This window comes from Eleutherodactylus coqui, chromosome 4 (assembly GCF_035609145.1).
Source record: "Eleutherodactylus coqui strain aEleCoq1 chromosome 4, aEleCoq1.hap1, whole genome shotgun sequence".
NCBI lineage: Eukaryota > Metazoa > Chordata > Amphibia > Anura > Eleutherodactylidae > Eleutherodactylus > Eleutherodactylus coqui.
The window spans coordinates 245566623-245587039 of NC_089840.1; the positions used below are offsets into that span (position 1 = coordinate 245566623).

General features: G+C 42.7%; 1 protein-coding gene across 2 annotated transcripts in view; it reads left to right on the forward strand.

Annotated features, from left to right (window-relative positions):
- CPEB3 (cytoplasmic polyadenylation element binding protein 3) overlaps window positions 1–20090 on the forward strand; it is a 119186-nt gene extending 99096 nt beyond the window's left edge. For both annotated transcript variants that reach the window (XM_066601001.1, XM_066601002.1), the window contains 4 exons: window positions 4290–4408; window positions 6090–6204; window positions 10354–10535; window positions 16089–20090. In XM_066601001.1, the coding sequence (XP_066457098.1) occupies window positions 4290–4408; window positions 6090–6204; window positions 10354–10535; window positions 16089–16316 (644 nt within the window). In that variant the 3' untranslated portion in view covers window positions 16317–20090. The remainder of the gene's footprint in view (window positions 1–4289; window positions 4409–6089; window positions 6205–10353; window positions 10536–16088) is intronic.
- The last annotated feature ends 327 nt before the right edge of the window (window positions 20091–20417 follow it).

The following is a 20417-nucleotide window of genomic DNA, read 5'->3' on the forward strand; positions in this document are numbered from 1 at the left end:
GTAAATGAGAGAGCGCCTCATCGTCTGTGACACTTGGCATTCTGATATCATTGTGCTCAAGGTGACTCCGGATAATGCCAGCTCCCCGTGTGTTCAGTTCTCCGTCTAGAGAAACGAATCTGTCCCCAGCCAACTATTAAACTTCAGATTCCTCAGCAGCTCGGTTTTATGTTGTTTTAGATTTAGTATGGTTTTTTTTTGGCCTGCAGAGTTTTTGTTATACTAGAAAGCTGATATGTTCTTGGTAGATGCAGACAAATGATAGTCGGCCCTTGACTTTTATCCGTAAGAAGCAGCAAGTATAAAATCTAGTATCTTCGCAGTGTCTCCATTGTAGTGGTGGTGTGTTTTTTTTTTCACTTTCTACGGTGACGTCTGTTGATGTTACTTGGAGACCAACAACTATCTGCTGTTGACAGATCTGCTCTTATCATGTGTATCGTGGGCTGTTTATATCTCTTTTTGCCATCTGTTGACTGTATACATTTGAATAAAGGTTTTCAAAGTCGACATCACTTGGCGTACCCATAGACTAGAATCGGTCAAAAGTAGGTCAAGAAGAAAGAAGTAAGAAAAGAACTCAGTTGAAACGTGTAGGGGATATACGAATGAACCCTTGTATGCCTGAGGGTCAAAAAAACATGGCATTGCTCAATTATGGTCCTGCCTCCTTGTCACCGACATGCAGCAAGAGGAGAGCGCCAACCCACGGTCCGATATTCCATTAGGGTGCAGAATTGGCATAGAAACAAAGGATGAAAATAAAGGGTATGACTGGTGGAGGACTTGTGAATATGATAAAGGTAGCAAACAAGAGCACTTACATCACTGCCCTATATCCACTCTCCCATGCAAGGTGAAGTTTCATACAAAGGTTTATTCATCAACCGTGGCAGGGTACATCGCAGATGGATGGACATCTCTTGCAAAAGCTTGTCAATAGACTCCATTCCAAGCCATACCACCAAAGGGGGATGTAACGTGTTTCCGAGTGGGAATGACTCCTTCCTCAGGCCTTATGCTTGATAGAGGCTTGATACTGGTACACAAGGTGAAGATGACATGCAACTGGAAGAGGAGCAACCATTTCCAAGCAAGGGCATGGATGAGTAAGCCTTTAGAGAAGACTTCGTATCTTTTGGACTGCTTCCTTACGGTATTGTGATGGGTGCTTTTGGATTGGGGGAGTGGATATATAGGCCAGTATCCATTCTTCCGAGAACTATGCGCTTTTTTTGTTTTGTTTTAACTACTTTTATCACCTTCACAAGCCCTGCATCTGAGCGCTACCCTTGTTTTCCTGCTTTTGTTTCTGTTTCAGAGGATATCAAGTCTACACACCCCTGTTTAAGTGCCAGGTTTTTGTCATGTTAGAAAATCCAACAGAGATGAATCATTTCAGAGTTATTTCTGTACAATTCCATTCAAAATCAAACAGAAATCCTTTAGGGTGGAAAAATAACAAAACGAAAATGATGTAGTTGCATAAGTGTGGACAGCCTCTTATATTTGGGGATGTGGTTGTGTTCAGAATCAACCAATCACATGTAAATCCATGTTAAATAGTAGTCAAAGTTCAGCTCTTCTAGGAGGATTTTCTTAGTTGCATTTTTCAGCCGTGGGGAGTTTGTTTTTCAATGGAATTGTACAGATAACGGGTCACATATAGAAACATACAGCTATATCATAGATTGACATGCCAAAAGAACTTGGCCGATCTGTCAGCTAGAATCTGCTGTCCAAACTACAGACATCGGCTTATAGAGCCGGAGGAGCTGAGCGGATTGATATATAGTTTTATGGGGAAATATTCAGTAGAACTTGTGTTTTATTCATTTACATCTTTGCTCATTCTGTCCTGAACCGTCCAATGGGCGGAGCTATCAGTGATTGGCAGCCGTGCATGACTGTGTATAGAGGGAAGGCTGTCAATCACTGATAGCCCCGCCCATTGGACTGTTCAGCTCAGAATGAACAGATATGTAAATGGATTTGCACCTGCAAATACGCTTGTGTGAAAGAGATTTTATACGAATCTTTCCCCCTAAAACTATGGCAACCTGTTCAAATCCTCCTGCTGTATAACATGCTGACTGCAGTTTGGACTGCATGATTGAACTGACAGATTCCCTTTAAGGGGCCAACCACATTATTCTATCCAACACAAATGAAAGACCATAGTTCTGGCCCAGGTTTCCTACTATATCTCGTTTTCAGAGATTCACATAAAAAATGTCATGAACAGCCCTTTTCTGTGAATATATAGAGGGATCCAGGGGTGTAACTATAGGAGATGCGGTTGCACCCGGGCCCAGGAGCCTTAGGGGGCTCATAAGCCCTCTCTTCTCCATATAGGGAGCCCAGTACTATGAATAAAGCATTATAGTTGGGGGCCCTGTTACAGATTTTGCATTGGGGCCCAGGAGCTTCAAGTTGCGCCTCTGGATGGATCTTTCACATGTACTGCGAGTGGGGGAGCGAAAATGTGGCACAGCTAGCAATTGCACATTAATTTAAGCATACCTTACCTTTTTAAATAACGTTTTTCAGAATAAAGTGTTGTGTGTGTACATTAGGAAGAACACTATTTCTGGCCATTATATCACTTGTATCTTGCGTTTTCTCCGCTGCAGGATGTATAACTAATTCTTAGTTCTCTCTGAAATGGTAGGAGGAGCCTGGCTGCTGTGCCATGTTCTATATACTGTGCATTCTACTCTGTAAATGTCTGTAACACACACAACCTCATGTAGGACATTGCACAGCAGTACTGAGCAGTGTATATATGAATAAACAGTAGCAGGTAACTGTATTTTAGGTCCTGCACCACATCTGTGTATCTGTCCTTTCTTTCTCCCCCCTCCTCTATATTCTCTGTACAGTTAAGTGACTCCTACCTTTCCCCACCTCGGTTCTAAGGTTGTTGCATCTTCTGTCACTCGATTGACAGCAGGCAGTGGACAGCAACTTAGGAACAAGGGAGAGTCCTTCTAGGATGGCACAAAGGATGCATATTATGTCAAAAAGGGAAGTTCCATAATTTAACATTGTACATTCATATGGGGTGAAATTCTCTCTTCTGGAACAGTTCAGCCACTGTGAAATGTCTTTACATGTAATGATGGTCTACTTGGTCATCCAATGGTCCTGTGCTGGCTCCTCACTGCAGGTGTGAAATAAGCCTATGGTTAATGCAGTATTTGGAAGCACTGCTATCATATGTTTTCCAAGTTTCTCTTTTAATCTGCACATTTGTAGATATATTCTATCGGTTGTTGTACCTCTTGTGACTAATAATCTGAGTTTTCAAAAAAATGTTCACTAGCAGCCCAGGTCTTCGTTGGCCACTGCTGCTTACACCCAGTCTGAGCTCTATCCATAAAGGTTTTCATGTAGATTTCCTATTTTTTCAGCTAACCTGGTATTTACAGATGGGAGCGTCTTAAGCAGCCATTCTGCCAGTACTGTACTAGCCAAGACTTGCTCTCCCACACTTCCCATGCTGCCTTGCATAGCCCTGCTCCAATCAGTTGCATAGCCACATCTAAATGTCCGCTCCTCTGTTGCATGTAGTAACTAGCAGTGTCACCATGTCCCTGTTACTAGAGAAGCCAAATGCCTAACGACAGGTAGTGGATTGCAAAACTGCTAGAAAGGAGACCCCTAGTGGCAGCATCATCAAACTTGATTTTCAGTGGTAAAACCCACCAAAATGTATGCAAATCTATTACAGGCTTGATGATCCACACACAGGCTCCTAGATAAGCAGAAATTGTGTGAAAAATTGCTGTCCATTTAAAGATAAATAGTCTGAACGACCGAGTAGACATCCGATGGTTGAAAATGATCATTCCTTCATCATAAAATGTATTCCTATTCTCCTTCCTTCTTCTGATCGGTTTGTTATCCACCTTTTATAAAGGGCACAAGGGACGGAGGTTTTATCAGTATGATATATGGAAGCTTAAAAATTCATAAGCTCCTTAAGTTGTCAGGCTTTCCTTTCTAAAAGTCTCTTCCTTTTGCAAAGCGCCCCTGCTATTCTGTATTCCCGGGAGGAAAAAAACTGTAAGAAATCAAAGCCGTCTTTATGTTAAAAAAAGAATGTTTTATGTCATGCAAAACCTAGTGTGAAGAAGTAGGTATTTCCTATGCACTGTTTAAAGGATTTGTTCCTCAGAGGGCATCCTTGGTAATGCTTATGTACTGGAAAATTAGATTGTTCTATTAATAGTGCCGTGTGGTTGTGATGACCGTGCCTGACGTGGCTGTTTTTGCTCTTTTTAAAGGTTATGCCTTCCTGCTCTTTCAAGAGGAAAGTTCCGTGCAGGCTCTAATAGATGCCTGTTTAGAGGAAGACGGCAAGCTTTACCTGTGTGTGTCCAGCCCCACCATCAAGGACAAACCTGTAAGGAACTTGTATCTCATCACCTTTTTAAAGAGTGTGGACGGGTACCGTTTCTCCTTGTGGTGACCACCAAATTGGCTTAGATCGTATTGGGATGCTTTCGTACGCGTCGGGCTTTTCTGTAATAAAGTCTGCCTAATGTGGATTTTGATGTGGATATGTGCAGAAAAACTCAGTGTGCATGAAAGTGCACATATAGCCTAAGCATTGCTTCCTGGGAAATATAATATGCAAATCAGCTCTCATCCAGGAGGAAGAAAGGTGGCTGTTTAGTGTCACTCAGTTAATAGCATCCCTTTTGTCAATGTACAGTCCTTTAACAAGTCTTACAACATGACTAAGGATATAAGGCAAACCAGAGTTTTCCCCCATTAGGAAAAGACCCCCATCAAGAAAACAGACATATAAGTTGTGTTGTACATAGGGTCCAACTATACGGTCTTCTTAAAAAGTTCTGCCTAAAGTTTTTAAACTCCACTGGAAAAAAAAAAAATCCTAGTTATGGTTGACCTGGGAAGCAAGTTGGTTTGTTCCTTAGAGGGTTCTGATACAATAATTTTAAAGAGGGGCCATAGGGGCATTGAACACTTTCTATCAGGTTCTCCCTCTCACAACTTGATCGCTTGGGGACCCATTAGCTTGTGACCAGTTTAAATTGTTGGAGGAACATTCTAACAAACCGAACAACTTCTATGAAAGGGTTTTCAAAGACTCTGATACTGATGAGCCATCGAGTCAACAGACGACACCCCTGAGAATCAGCTGTTTGGAGGGGCTGTGATGTTCGGTTCAGCACTACCTCCTTTTCATTGGCCTGTGATGTCACGAGAATTGTTCATACAGCCCATGTACAGCTCAGGCCCAGTCTAGTGAATGGGCTTGAGCTGCTATGCCAGGCACCGCTGCTATGTATTGTACGGTGCTGTGCCCAGAGTGGCCACAGTGCTCACCGGAGTATTGTGGTCCCTTCAAACAGCTGATCGGCAGGGGTGCCAAGAGTCAGACACCATAAGTCTGATATTGATGGCCCATCTTGAGGATAGATAATCATTATCTGAGCCCTGTGGACACCTTTTGGGGTAACATTTTATTTTCACTTAGATGCATGTATTTGGGGCCGACAATCATTTTTGTGGTAGGGTTTACTTAAAAATGTTGCAGTTTGTCTTCTGCGGCTTCTACGTATCATTTTATGTAGGCCCTGCAGTCTAAGCCTCAGTAAGGGATCTATCTGTGAGGCTGGACCGAATGCTTGGTTTTCAGCCCTTCTCTTCTTTCTTGAGCGTTCTTATAGATAAACTTTGTTGTGGTCATGAATTAACTGATAGGAACGTGCAGGAGAGGAGAGAGCAGAGGATGAAATAATGAACCATTTGGATTTCCTACCATTGCCTTTCTGTCACTGTGGACAATTCGGTTTAGTCAGTTCATCCATAGTGATAGCACTGCGGCTGGTAGTGATTGGATGCATCGGCCAAATGATTTGCAATCCCTATAGTTGACAAGTCCTCACAAGAATTGTGTTCGCTTTGATTCATCCCGTGTATCTAAGCACACAAATGGCTGCTTGCTTTTCATTTTGCTGCTTGTTGCTTCTAGGATGTTGTCTGTTTGATACCTGCATGAGGCTTAATAATGTTGACTTTGCAATTACAGCTTTTCATGTACTTGTTCCATGCAGGTCCAGATTAGACCCTGGAATTTGAGCGACAGTGACTTTGTCATGGATGGATCTCAACCATTGGATCCAAGAAAAACCATATTTGTTGGAGGTGTTCCACGACCTTTACGAGCTGGTAAGAGGACTCGCAGTGCTGAACACTTATGTCTATTTCTGTGTTGCTCACATAATGAAAAGGTCACGGTTTCCTGTCGTTATTGAAAAGAATGCCCATCTAGTGGCCGTCTGCTCTACAGCATAAGAGATTGCACTCCACTGCTCTACCAAATGGGATATTGATGCAGAACTACAGTGTTCCCTGAAAATAAGACCTACCTTCCCAAAAAAGCCCTACCCTGTTTTTTTGGGGGAGGCTTGCAAAAGAAGTCCTACCTCAAAAATAAGCCCTAGCTATATTATATTTAAAAAAACCTGAATATAGTTCCTACCTAGCAGGCTCGGTCCGGGTCCCTCACGCCGCTCTCCGGAAGTCTGCGCTGTTCTCGTAGTCTTAGCCGCTTTTACATCATCACTTTCTTGTTACAGGACTCATAAATATTGCTTCCAGAAAGTGATGGCTGTGATTGGCTGAGCAGCGGTCAAAGAACCAATCACAGCCATCACATTGATTCTCGAGCGCTGCTCAGCCAATCAATGCAGCGCTCGATGAACCAATCACAGCCATCGCTTCCTGGAGGCGGGATTTATAAATCCCGAAACCAGGAAGTGACGTATGAAAGGCTGTGATTGAAGAATAGTGCGGACCTCCGGAGAGCGTCGTGAGGGATGTGGACCGAGCCTGCTAGGTAAGTAAAATAAGGTGTTCCCCAAAAATACGATCTAGTGCCCCTTTTGGGGCACAAAATTAATATGAGACAAGGTCTTATTTTCGGGGAAACACAGTATTACTGTTTTGGTGCATTTTAGGGCTCCAATCCTTGGAACCACCAAAAGCATTCCTGGTAAAACTCAAATGCTGAAACCTGTTCAGATGCTTCATTGTGTGTGTTAAAGGGGTTGTGCAAAGTACACAGCATTTGAGTGGCAGTCCCTTTAATGCTGCATTTTCCCTGTAGCGGCTATGATTGGTTGGCCGCGGCTTTCCTGACAAAATCCCGGGAGCGGGACATCAGACAATCAGCTTGCTTCTCGCCATTGGAGCAACATTCTGGAAAGGGTTGTGTCTGATGGCATAACCCCCTCAATATCCTTACAAGCCTATGAGTAAGCCCTGGATTGGAAACAGCAGCCTTAGGGCTCCTGCACACTGGTGAGAGCGATATTGGGATGTGATTAACGCCCCGATACCGCTCTCGCAATTCTTCTGAAAAGCCCTGGATGCGAGGCGTTTTCAGAGGGAAATAGCCTCCTGCCCCAGCAGGGCTAAAGGAATCTCCTGCAGCAGCGCCAGCCCCATTGAAATCAATGGAACACGATTGCTGAAGGAATACCCTGCTGCAGCTCTGGCAGGGGACTCCCCGCGGTGAGGATTTTCGGGGTGGGGGGTTTAAAATATAAAACCCTACCCCCGAAAATAATCCCTAACTGTAGAAAAAAATAATACATCACCTTAAAAGCGCTGTCATCTCCAGTGCATCTTCTAGCAGGTCCCCAGCAGTAGTCTCCAGCTTCTCTTCTGGCAGGGGATTGAAAAATCCCTGTCTCCTAAAAGTGCTGCCTCTGATTGACTGAGCACTATGACTCAGTAGTAATAGCTTCCCCCACAGTGGCCTCAGTAGTAATAGCGTCCCCCACATTGGCCTCAGTAGTAATAGCGTCCCCCACATTGGCCTCAGTAGTAATAGGGTCCCCCACAGTGGCCTCAGTAGTAATGGCTTCTCCCACAGTGGCCCAGGCATTAATAGGGACCCCCCCCCCTACAGTGGCCCCAGTAGTAATAGTGAACCCCCCCCCCACAGTGGCCCCAGTAGTAATAGTGAACCCCCCCCATAGTGGCCCCAGTAGTAAGTGACTTCCCCCACAGTTCCCCCAGTAGTAATAGTGATGCCCTCAGTAATATTAACCCCACAGTAGCTCCAGTAATAGTAGCCCCCCAACCTATATACTTACCTTTTCTTTGTAGTCAGCGCCACTCCTTCTCTGCTTGGTGCTGATCCCGGGTGCACAGTGACATCAGTGTATGCGCCTGGAATGTTTTCTCCCTTGTCCTCTCCCATGGAACTGAGGAAGAGAGGACTCGGGGGAGTTGGATCCCAAGTGTACACGGACGTCGCAGCATGATTACCAGCGGAGAGCTGCGGCACCCTGCCGGAACGCTACAGTGGTGAGCGTCTGTCGGGTGTTCACCACAGAGACCCTCGGTCGGAGCCTCTGACTGTCACTTGCGGAGCCCCAAGGGCTACGCGGAGCACAGTTTGGGAACTGCTGGTCTAGACTAACCTTTATACCACCTACTAGTTGGCTAAGTTTATGCCAAAAATCATGCCAAAATTGTGGTGCAATTTGTCAAATTTAGGCCAATACCCTCTTCTATGAAGCTTACACCCTTTAGGCGTGTCAAAAAAAAATTTTGGAAAGTGTGTAATGTGCATCATTAATGTACGTTAGACATTTTTTGGCAAATTTTGCTCCAGAAATGCGTTGAGTTCCCAATAATAAAGGTCCATTTACACAGGTCAATTGTTATTGTTATATCCACGCTCAAAGGAGAAGATTTACTGTATATAGAGATCACATATTGGTCGAGCAATATAGATTTTCTAGTAACAGAAACACACACTTCAGCCCTCGTACACATGTATTATCTGAAAACAATTGCACAGCTGTTTTATACTAACTGCATAACACTGCAAGGTTCTCGGCATACATTTTGATCAAAACCCATTGCCCCATCTGTTACATCCAGGCGAATCATATTGGATGGGTTCCTAACGCTAAAAGACACCACCTTTGAGCCAATGGCCTCCAAATGCATGGGAAAGCTGGATAACTGACTGTATACTCTAACTGAAACACCTGGTACAGGTGCTTGAATGAATGGCTAACTTCTTTTTTTTCTTGTTTAATGTGGTGGCTGTCTTCACTTTTTTCATGCACTGCATTCACCCATCTGTCCCAATGCTTCAGTGAGAATATAAAGCTAGCTATCCTGTTTTCTTCATTTTGAGGCTTTTTTTTTGCCTAAAAAGAGGTGTCAGAGTTAGTAACCCATCCAATAAGGTTCACCTGGATGTGGCGGATGGGCCCACGTGCTTTTGATCAAATTGTGTGCTGAGAACCTTGCACTTTTATGTGATTTTACTATAAACAGTTGTGCAATTTTATTTGGATATTCCATGTGTTTGAGTGCGGATGCATGTGCTTCTATTACTGTATTTCTTGCTGCCATGGCTTGCGCGAACCTACTTGTTGGAAGTGCTAACTTTGTTGTTGCAACTATACATTTTATGTCTGCCTAGAAGGTGCGATCATCAATAAAAAAGAGAATGATCATTCGTTGTTTGCTCGCTGGATGTGTTCACACACAACAATTGGTTCATAATCACTTGATTTAATGTACACCAATCAACCCGTGTAAAAGTAGCATTATAGGGGTCACGTCGGGGCTCGCACTCACTCCTGTACTAGTAGGTACTCTCCGCTACACTTCTTGCCTTTGATATACAAATGTTTTATTGAGCCACTTTGGCCACCTCTCTATCTGTCCGGCCAAACACAACCTTCCTGAGCGCCGCTAGGTACAGCAGATTTTAGTATAGTAGGAATTACAAGCCTCGGGGGTATAATAAAGACTGGTGTTTTTTCCGCAGCTAAATCTAAAAATCAACAAAACTGCATTTTGGCTATAAAATTGACTTTCATATCCTGCTCCATTTAGCGTTGGCAGGAGGGGGAATTGTTTTTGGTCATTATTGCTGTAGCAATAAAAATCTTAAATTTGGAAATGGCGAGTGGCAAACGTCCTTGTTTACATGAGCAGTGAATGGAACGGGGCAGCGCGGAGGGAGGCAGCAATGAACATCTGTGGGACAGACGTGTAATAATAGCGCCTTGGTCGTGCGCTGCTCTCAGGACATGCTGGGTCTTGTAGTTACCGCCGAAGATTCTCAGGCTGCAGGTCTCTGATCTGAAGCAATTACTACATTTTTTTTTTTTCTCATTCAGGTACAGCGCCAACCATGGGCTGTTTCTGGTCTTGCAGCTCAATTAAGTGAATGAGGCTGAGCTGCAGTACCATTTACGACCTGTGGGCCCAAGTGGCTCTGTTTCTGGGGAGAAATTAGATGTACGCTTTAATATCTTCCTGTGTTTTTTTTCTTCCTAGTTGAACTGGCTATGATCATGGATCGTCTGTATGGTGGCGTGTGCTATGCTGGCATCGATACGGATCCTGAATTGAAATACCCAAAAGGCGCCGGTCGGGTGGCATTTTCAAATCAGCAGAGCTACATAGCTGCAATCAGCGCTCGCTTTGTTCAGCTGCAACACAATGATATTGACAAACGGGTAAGAATGACTAATTACAATCGATTGGCATTGTTTATGGCCAAGTTGACTTTCTTAAAGCGGCATCTCGTCAAAAAAATGTATCTATCCACAGGATAGGGGATAATTAGTTGATCACTGGGGATTGGACCGCTGAAACCCCTGCCAATCATGAGAATCAGATTACCGAAGGTCCCAGAATGAATGGAGTGGTAGTCACTAGAGATGAGCGAACCTACTTGGTTCGGGTGTTTTTGAACTCGAGCACCGCTTTCAACGAGTAAATCGCTTCTCGGACAAAAAGATTCGGGGGGCGGCATGGTGGAGCAGGGGGTAGCAGTGGGGAGCACCCCCCCCCCCCCCCACTCCCCTCTGCAATCCCCCCGGTGCCCCCTGAATCTTTTCGTCCGAGTAGTGAGTTACTCGGAAAAAGCGGTGCTCGAGTTCAAAAACACCCGAACCGAGTAGATTCTCTCATCTCTAGTAGTCACCCAAGCGCACCACGGCCCGATTCATTTCAGGGGGAGTGCCGGAGATACCGAAGTTGCAGTGTTAATCTCTTAGAAAACGGGGGAAACATACAAAAAATGAGTCATAACATACTGATGTGAAGCATGAACAATAGGCACGAGGGCCCTGCTGGCAAGAGCCTACAGACTATAAGGGAGTACACACAAGGCGCTATACGTACATAAAGCTGTGCGAGTTGATCACCGGCCATGATTGTGAATAAACCAGTAAGAGGGGCAGTGCGGTGTATGGGGGATGCCGTGGGAAGAAGGGGCTCAGGTTTCCAAGTGGGAGCGTAGATTCCACTTGGTGATGATATCGGTCTGCAGGAATATTGGGCTTCTTGTAGACTCCACAAATTAGTAAGAGGTGCTGACATGTTCTGAACAGCTGACAGATAGTGGTCACAGATTCATGCTACTTGTGTCGAATTATGACCCTCCATCAGCATGGTGCAACAGAAATCTGGATTCATCTGACCAGGCGATGATTTTCCACTGCTCCGTGATCACATTTTTGTACTCTTTTGCCGACTGGAGTCTTGTCTTTCTGTCTCTCTCTCGGACAGCAATGTCACTGGAACTGGTCGTCTGCTGTTCTAGTCCATCCGTGCTAAGGAACGATGAGTTGTACATTTAGACACGTTAGTCGGAGCGCCAGCTTGGTATTCAACCCAAATTTTCTTGATTGTGTTCCTCAGACCGATTCTTGACATCCTCCTCTAATCCCTTTTGGCGACGAGTAATTTCCATCCACAGGATCCCTTCTTTGTTGATGTTTTCCCCCAATCACACCATTCTCTGTTTACTTGTCAAACTGTTATATGAGAAAAACCCAACAAGGTTGGCCGTGTATGAAATCTTGGCCTTGGCTAGTCTAGCACCGATGACCAGGTCTTGTTGGAAGTCTCTCGGATCACTGGAATTTCCTATTCCAATTCCGGAATCACACTGAAACTGATCTATGGAAAACTTGTCACTTCATTTAGGCTGCACTCCAGGGTCACCGGTCTTTTTTCCATACGAGGAAGCTCCAACCGTGAAGGGGACGATCTCTATAATAAACTAGTCATTCAGTTGTTAGGAATGAGTGGTTATGGGGGTGCCAAGGTGGCCGTTGTCCAATAGCCCCTTTGCCACAACTTTTATTACATTACATCTTAGTAGTATTCTTGCACATTGGTAGATGGGGGCATCTAAGACGTCAACCAAAGCAGCTGATTCTTGAGTTCAACAGTTATTCTTGATGTAAATAGCCAGGTGACCTCTTATGGCCTCGAATTTAAGAGCGTGTGGCAGTGTTATTCTATTCAGCAGAACATCTTCCTTTCCATCTGCCAGTTGCTTGAAAATCACTTGTGCAGAAATGAATGTTATTTTTCCTACAGCTCCTCGATTCCAAGTCTTAAGCTCGCATATTTTATTGTGGTTGCTAATCTGCCTAAAATATCAACCACAGCAGCACACGCCTCAGAATTAAGAGTCTGTATTGAGGAGTCGTGCGGCTTGCTTGCCGTTTCCTCTCCCAAAAGAACTGGAGCGTTACCCTGCCAGATCATTAGCTCCGATACTGCCAACATCGCTTTCTTCAAGTCCAGCCAGACGCAGACCGGCCCTTTTTAACCCCATTCTTCATGGATGACTGTTTATGCTATAATTTTTTTTTTTAAAGTAATTAGGACAAGACTCACTGCAATGACGAGACACAAATATACCCAACCCTCTTCATTGCGGATGTTCTTAACCTCTTGCCAGTCTTTTATCATCATGTCAGTTTTCAGTCTTTCTCTTCTGATTGATTTCATAATATGTTTAATGCAATCTGAGTTTGGGTTTTGCTGACTGCCAAATCCTCTGCAAAGATATAGCGGTTCAAAATACTAAGGTTTCTGCTGCCTGCAGCCACCACTAATGGGGGCTTAGGACCCTGCGGCATACTGCTGTTACTGAGTTCAGTGAATAAATCTATGCCGTAAGAGAGATGTGCAAAAATACACAACAGTTTCTAAACTGTGATGTCCAGGGCAATCGGCTGATTTTGTCAGGGGAAGCTGTGGCCAGCTACGCCTTTCCCCTGCAGTGACTACTACAGGAAAAATGTGGTATTACAGGACAGTCCTCCAAATAAATGCCCATTCTATAATACCGCTCTTGCAAAAGGGCATACATTGACCTTCACCAGTGTTGGAGGGGGTATGTAGTGGCCATGGGAGATAAGCCAGCTCTGTACACAGCAGATGACAGCTGCATTATACAGCAGATCAGAGTAAATTGAACCTGCAATTATCAGATTCCATAATGGGGATTATTAAAAATGGCTTTAAAAAAGGCTTAATACGACGTCTTAAGATATATTATAAAACGATTGAAAATTAGGGGGAAAAACTTTTCCTTATAATGAAAAAAAAAAATTAAAATTATGGAATTTAAGAAAAAGAAACGGAATTTTCTTCGCTGTGTGCATAAATGGAAAAAGTGGAAAAATATCATCTTTCAGGCAAATCACAAATGGGGCTGTTTTTTTTTTCTTGCACTGCAATCACAAATGAACTAATGTAACACATTCAGTCTTGCACAGCCGTGACTGGAGAGTCGGCGACCGACAGCGGAAAGTGTCGATAAGACCGCGTGGCCAACAGACGGTTTAATATAACTGAAGTGCGGATGATTTTTGACTCTGTGTCGTAAATTTGGTATCGCTGTAATCGGACTGACCTGCACAGTAACATTAGCAAGTCATTTTTTTTAGAAAAATCAGAAGAAAAATATCCCATATCCTGAATCTTTTCATGGCCAGTGGTATTTTGGGTCTTCGTGCCCTGAGCTAAATTTCACCTTATGGAAAGCTGTATTCTAAAGGGGTTTTCTCAAGTTATTTAGTCTACCCCCCCCCCCCAAAAAAAAAATGTGAACCCATGGAGCTTTGTTATTTGAAATACTTAATTGCATTTTTCAGTAGTATTAAGTTTACATCCTGGCAGGGTGGCATTTAACGCAGCAGGACATAAAACGTGGATCCTGTGGATGTTGAGCCGGTTGTGACTGACAGCCTGCCTGCGGCTGCAAAACCAAGGATCGGTGTTCTCACCGATCCCCATTGTTAATCCCCTCCATGCAGTGATGAATGTAGATCGCCGTATGTAAAAGGCTCAGAGGGAGCGCGTACTCCCTCTGTGATGTCATCAGCCCTCCACTATGTGATCACTGAGAGTCGATGGCCTGTGATTGCTGTTGTAAGCAATATTGCAGTGCAGAAGTATGGCGATGCATTGTTAGCATCACTAGTTCAAGTCCCCTACAGGGAAGGTAAAGTGGTAAATTAAAAAAGTTCAAAAACTTTTTTTTTTTTTCTTTTTGTGCACTTTCCCTCTTTGTATAGAGAAAAAGTCCACATTTTATGCTGCCATCTTCTGGCAGCCATATATATTTTTTATTTTTCTCTATGGTTGCCCCCCAGTCCCTAGTTTAAACACTCCTCCAACCTTCTAGCCATCTTCTCCCCCAGCACAGCTGCACCCTTCCCATTGAGATGTAGCCCGTCCCTACGGTAGAGCCTGTAGCCGACAGCAAAGTCAGCCCAGTTCTCCAGGAACCCGAACCTCTCCTTCCTGCACCAACTTTTGAGCCACTTGTTTACCTCCCTAAGATCCTGCTGCCTTTCTGGAGTGGCACAGGTAGTATTTCAGAAAATACTACTTTGGAGGTCCTTGCCCTAAGCTTGGCTGTTTAATAACTTCATACATGCCACAAGGTGCACAATGGGTGGCATTGTCAATCATGGAGCACATTCTAAATGGGGATTGTCGAGATAGATTAGATAAAAGTAATGATGCAAATGCCAAGCTCTTGCGTGCAAAAAAATCTTTTTCCTTTATTTCTTCATGCGCTTACATCATTCTTTACAACCAGAATATGCGTTTTGGCTTAACACACAAGGCTTGCGTTTTAAGCCGAAACGCATATTCTGGTTATAAAGCATTATGTAAGCGCACGAACAAATAAAGGAAAAAGATTTTTTTGCACGTAAGAGCTTGGCATTTGCATCTTGATATTCTGAAAAATCTTGCTGGACGTCTGCAGCTCCGTGCGCCATCAAAGTTGATAAACCACTCTGACGATGGAATGCAGGGAAGAGGTGAGATTTTTCTCTTTTTAACACTAGATAAAAGTAATATATGGAAAGTTTCAAAAAGATGAGCAGTAATTAAATACAAGTGACTCTTCCAAAGTCCCTGAATCCAAAGCCACTATTGGGAAGTCACACACTTAAGAAGCGGCACACTTAAGAATACAGTACACTTGGAATACTGCCACGACTCTGACTCAGCTCACACACTCACTTATGTTTGTTTTATATAGCACTTATCTGTAATTCTTCTGCTCCTCCTCCTGTTTGGAAATCATTTTTACATTATTTTTTTAGACCCCATAGGACTTGAACTTGCGATATCTTGATGGCTCAGAGTATATGGCAATACCATAGTATTGCTTTATACTTCCCTCTGACAGTCATGGCAGCCCTAGGGACCTTCAAATGACACCTTGCAATCTCATTGCAAAGAGACCATTCGGGGCCTCCGAATACTGATCGTCATGGGATTTTAAATGCTGCTGTCGGAATTGACAGTATTTAAAGGGTTAATAGCTGTGATCAGCGCGAGTTCTGTTGTCAGCTGTCAAAGACAGCCGACACACACAGTGTATGGAGTAGGGATGGGCCCTGCACCCCCATGACCTAAATATGTCCTGTGGCATTAAGGGGTTAAAGCCCCAGGAAACCCCTTGAAGGCCCAAAAATTAAGAGGTGGAAGTACAGCTTATACGTATTGTGAGACCTGACAAATGTCTGGTGTTCGGCTAGAGTAACACCTCGGACCAAATTATTCTGGCCGTCAAAGACATTGATGAAGCGGAGGAGCCTAATACCTGCAGTTGAAAATCCTGGACATGGGGGCATCTTTTACGGCGGCGCAGCGATCGCTTTCACACATGGAGTTGATTATAAAGTCTTCTTCTTTTTTTATTACTTCTCCATGCACTGTAATTCCGTTCTCTGATTTTCTAGGTGGAAGTGAAGCCATATGTGTTGGATGATCAGATGTGCGATGAATGCCAGGGCACACGCTGTGGCGGGAAGTTCGCGCCCTTCTTCTGCGCCAATGTCACCTGCCTGCAGTATTATTGCGAGTACTGCTGGGCCAGCATCCATTCCCGCGCTGGCCGGGAGTTCCACAAACCACTGGTGAAAGAGGGAGGCGATCGGCCACGCCACGTCCCCTTTCGCTGGAGCTGAGCATTTGCACATGTCGCACACAGAGGGAGATCGAGGACCACAGAAACCATCAACGAACCCCCTCGGATCTACCGAAGAAATCGCTCTTTATGTTTTTTTTTTTTCTAAATGTTATTTACAGCCACCTTACTGAACTTAGTGTCCAGTATGTAATGCAAACCTGCAGAGTGTAACTGTCCTCAATTTTGCACTTTGATTTATAATAGATCTATACATAATGGAAAAAAGAAAAAGCAACAACAAAAAAACATCATCTGTTTTTGGTACCTTTAATTTCCCTTCACAGTCAGTAGAAACATCTCATTAGGCCGGTACGAGTTCCTCTCCCCTTCCGGGTTGTTGTGGGTGCGGTGAAGAACTTCTTAGAAACTGGAGCATGCACTTAAGTATCTGATTCACAATTTATATCCTCCTCGCTCATAGAAGACGTCTTACCAAAGGTCTCATAAGTCATATGTGGAAAATGTAGCAAAAACAACACAAAAAAAATATATAAAAAATACAACAACACGAGTCTTACGCCATAACCCGCACCAATCAGTAGAACTAAATCATACGAACTTACGATGTTCTTAGCTTGGTCTTTAAAAACCATGTCTTTTTGTAATAAGCTTGTTAGAGAAAACGGTATCTTCTATACGGTGAATCAGATTTATTTTCCCTGTGTTTTTTTTGTTTTATTATTATATATATTTTTTTTATCGAACAGGTTGGGTTGGAGAGCTAGACCTTTTTAGTGTTATGTAAATGTATGCTGCAATAGCTTTTGCTGCTATTTAAAAAAAAAAAAAAAAGAAAATATGGTATTGACAATACCAGAATACTCTATTCAGGCTAGGGTATCTGTGATTTAAGACATAAAAAAAACACAAAAACCTATATAAATAATGTAGAATTACAATGAAGTAAAAAAAAAAAAAAGAGCTGCTGGAAAATTGATATAAGGAACTTCCGAGGAAGGTCAGCTTTCTTTTTCGTTTTTTGATGCATGTTTGATAATTCCGAATTAACCGCATGCAATACTTATAATAGCACATCATATACAACCTGACCACAAACACGGAAACAGATGTAGCATCTACTTCATAGGGAAGTAATGCTAAAAGAAGTATCAACAACTTATGACTGGAGGAAGGCATGTCTGTTTATCTAGAATGCATAGAATTAAATGGGGTCAGTTAATTACAGAATTACAGGTATTAATTTTTTTTTTTTTTTTTTTTTTTTACTACTAACTACCGATAATGAAATCTTTAAATGTAGGCTATAAGTAAAAAAAAAAAAAAAAAAAAAGACAATGTGGTAGTCCTTAAAAAAAAAATGCGGTGCTCTGTTATATCGTGCAATTTATTTTATGATTAGTAAAGTGATTTACGTCATGTACTGTGATCAGATGTAACTTAAAAAGCCTCTGTGTATACCTGACAGCTTGTTAGTTCGTTACAAATCCCTCTTTTATATCCCTCTCGTCATTTTATTTAATTTTTTGAATTTTTTATTTTTTATATTTTTTTTCTAGCTGTTCTAGCCCAGGTTTTACACACTAATTATTCCAGTTTTTTCAGACACTACCAAAAAAATAACAAAAAAGTAGAAAAAAAAAAAAGGTTGCCGATTTTTATTATCTGTGGGGCTTACACGCTAAGGCACAAGTGATGCTAAAAGAAATGTCCGCCTTGAAAAATATACATAAAGGGTAATGTTTTGGTGTTTTTTTTCGAATGATGATAAACAAAACGGTTATCCTAGACATATCCTGTGAAGCTTGAAGATTTGAGTCCTGCTAAGGGCATTTCACTTAGCACAAGGCTTGTCTGTTCTGCAGATAGTAAATAAAGTATTCACGCCCCCCGCCGCACCCCCTTTGCTCGATTCCAAGAGTTCACACTTCTAGTTATCTGCAAAAAGATGGCATGTCTATGCACAGAGAGCAAGCATCATTATCTATCATGACCTGGATAGGATTTTCTGCATCTTTATTAAATCCTTTACGGGTTTAAAAAATTATTTATTGTTTTTTTTCCCCATATATTTGTTTATATGTTCAGTTGCGAATGTTAGATGAGGAAAAAAAAAATATTTTTTTATATATATATATTTTTTTCTTTTTTGCTTTCGATTGTTATATTCTAATAAATATGCCGGGCTTGCATGGTAATGCACCCCCTTATAATTCATATTTACATATCCTTTTACAGCTAATTGAAGCTATGGTAATTTTGTTTAAGATTTAAAAAAAAAAGGCTATTTTGTCTCTTTACCTTTTTTGTCATCTGTAAAATGTATTTTGTTATGCACTACTCTTTGTATCTGGGCAGTTTTTCACAGTCCGCTTCTATTTTATTTTTTGTTTTTTTTTCCTTTTTTTAAGAGAATCTTTTGACATGATCTTTTGCAATACCTCAGATTTTGAATATAGGAAAGAAATATTTTCTAAGTAAGTTTATTCAGAAATATATATATATTAATTTAAATTTTTTTTAGAAAAATGATTTATTATTGCTATTTTCAGTTGTTTTCATGCTGATTTGCTCCTTTTTTTTGTGTGGGTCAGAGTTGAAGATTTAGAGCTTTGTAACTTTATATAATAATGAAACAAAAATCTACCTAATGAATAAGAGTTTTGCCGAAAGACTCGGGCCCCGTTGACATCATGATAAATAGATTTTGAAGGGTATGTCTACACTCACAAACCTTTTTTTCTTCCCCTAAAATGCGTCTATTAATAAAATATGAAGTAACTTTGTAAATGGTCTTGACTACTAATCTAACATTTTGTTTACAGCTCCTATTTATTGTGTTTCCATGGTTACAGACTACAGCCTTGTGTAGTCAGATCCTGCAGTCATATTAACTTCCATTCACCCTCCACCCCTACTTCTTACTAATGTAGGCCAGCTTTACACAAGTGTATTATGGGTGCATTTATGCACCCATAACACGATTCAAGTCTTGGTGTGACCGCGGTTCTACTGAACCAAACTCACAGCATCATAGATGCCTGCGATGATATGAGTAGGGTTGGGCTGGGACATTGCTCCGTGGTTCAGGTGCAAAGATGCGCCCGTAATACACTCATGAGAAACCGTTCTTTAAGCCAGATTTACATAATATCAATTTGTAAACACGATTTTCCTTTCCAATGCGCTTTGCATGATTCAATATTTAAAAAATTGCATCACATTCGCATGAAATCTGCATTTGTATGCAAGTGCAGTGCGGATTAAAAAAAATAAAAAAATTCTCCCATAGAAAATAATGGGTGATATCGCCCAAAAGATAGGATATAATGCAACAGCATTGCTGCTAGAGAAAAATTGCTTATGTAAAAAGGCCCACTGGGAAAACTAGGTTATCACAAAGCTCAAGTTCCACGCTGCTTCCAAACACACAGGACTTGCGTGTTTTTAGCAGCCGTATTATTGCGACCTTACATTTAGTAAATTGTGAAGAAGCAGGGGAGAAATTGAGGGTGAATGGTTGCAGGATCCGACTGCACAAGGTTGGGGCCTTTCAAGTCTTGATAATGGCTCTGTACAGGTGTCCCATCAGCATTTCTGTTTAAGGGCTTATTCCCATGAGCGTATATCGGCTGGTGTTTTCACGGCCGGCCGATATACGCTTCCATCTCAGCAGTTCCCTCTTCCCTTAAACTCACAGGCTCTCTGCCTCTCTCCTCCACTCCGGCATTTGCAATGGGAGGGGGCAGAGCAAAGCTCCACTCTGTCCTGCTCGCTCCCATTGCTGGCTGCCGACAAGGGTCGGGAGCTTAGCTCCGGGGGGGGGGGGGGGGGGGGGGAGGGAGAGAGAGACTGAGAGCCAGTGATTGGGAGGGAAGGGAGGGGGGGGGGGGGGGGGAAGAGACTGAGAGCCAGTGATTGGGAGGGAAGGGAGGGGGAGGGGGGGCTGGTCAGATGGAAGTGTATATCAGCCAGCCGTGAAAACGCCAGCCGTCGTGTACTTGTGTAAATAAGCCCTACAATTGCAAAAACTGCACCTTTCGATGGCCGTTGTTAAAAACTCCCAAAACACAAGCCGATAAGTCTTTCTTGGCCGATTTCTGTTCACTTTCAACATTTTGTCCCAGAAAGAATGGTGCAG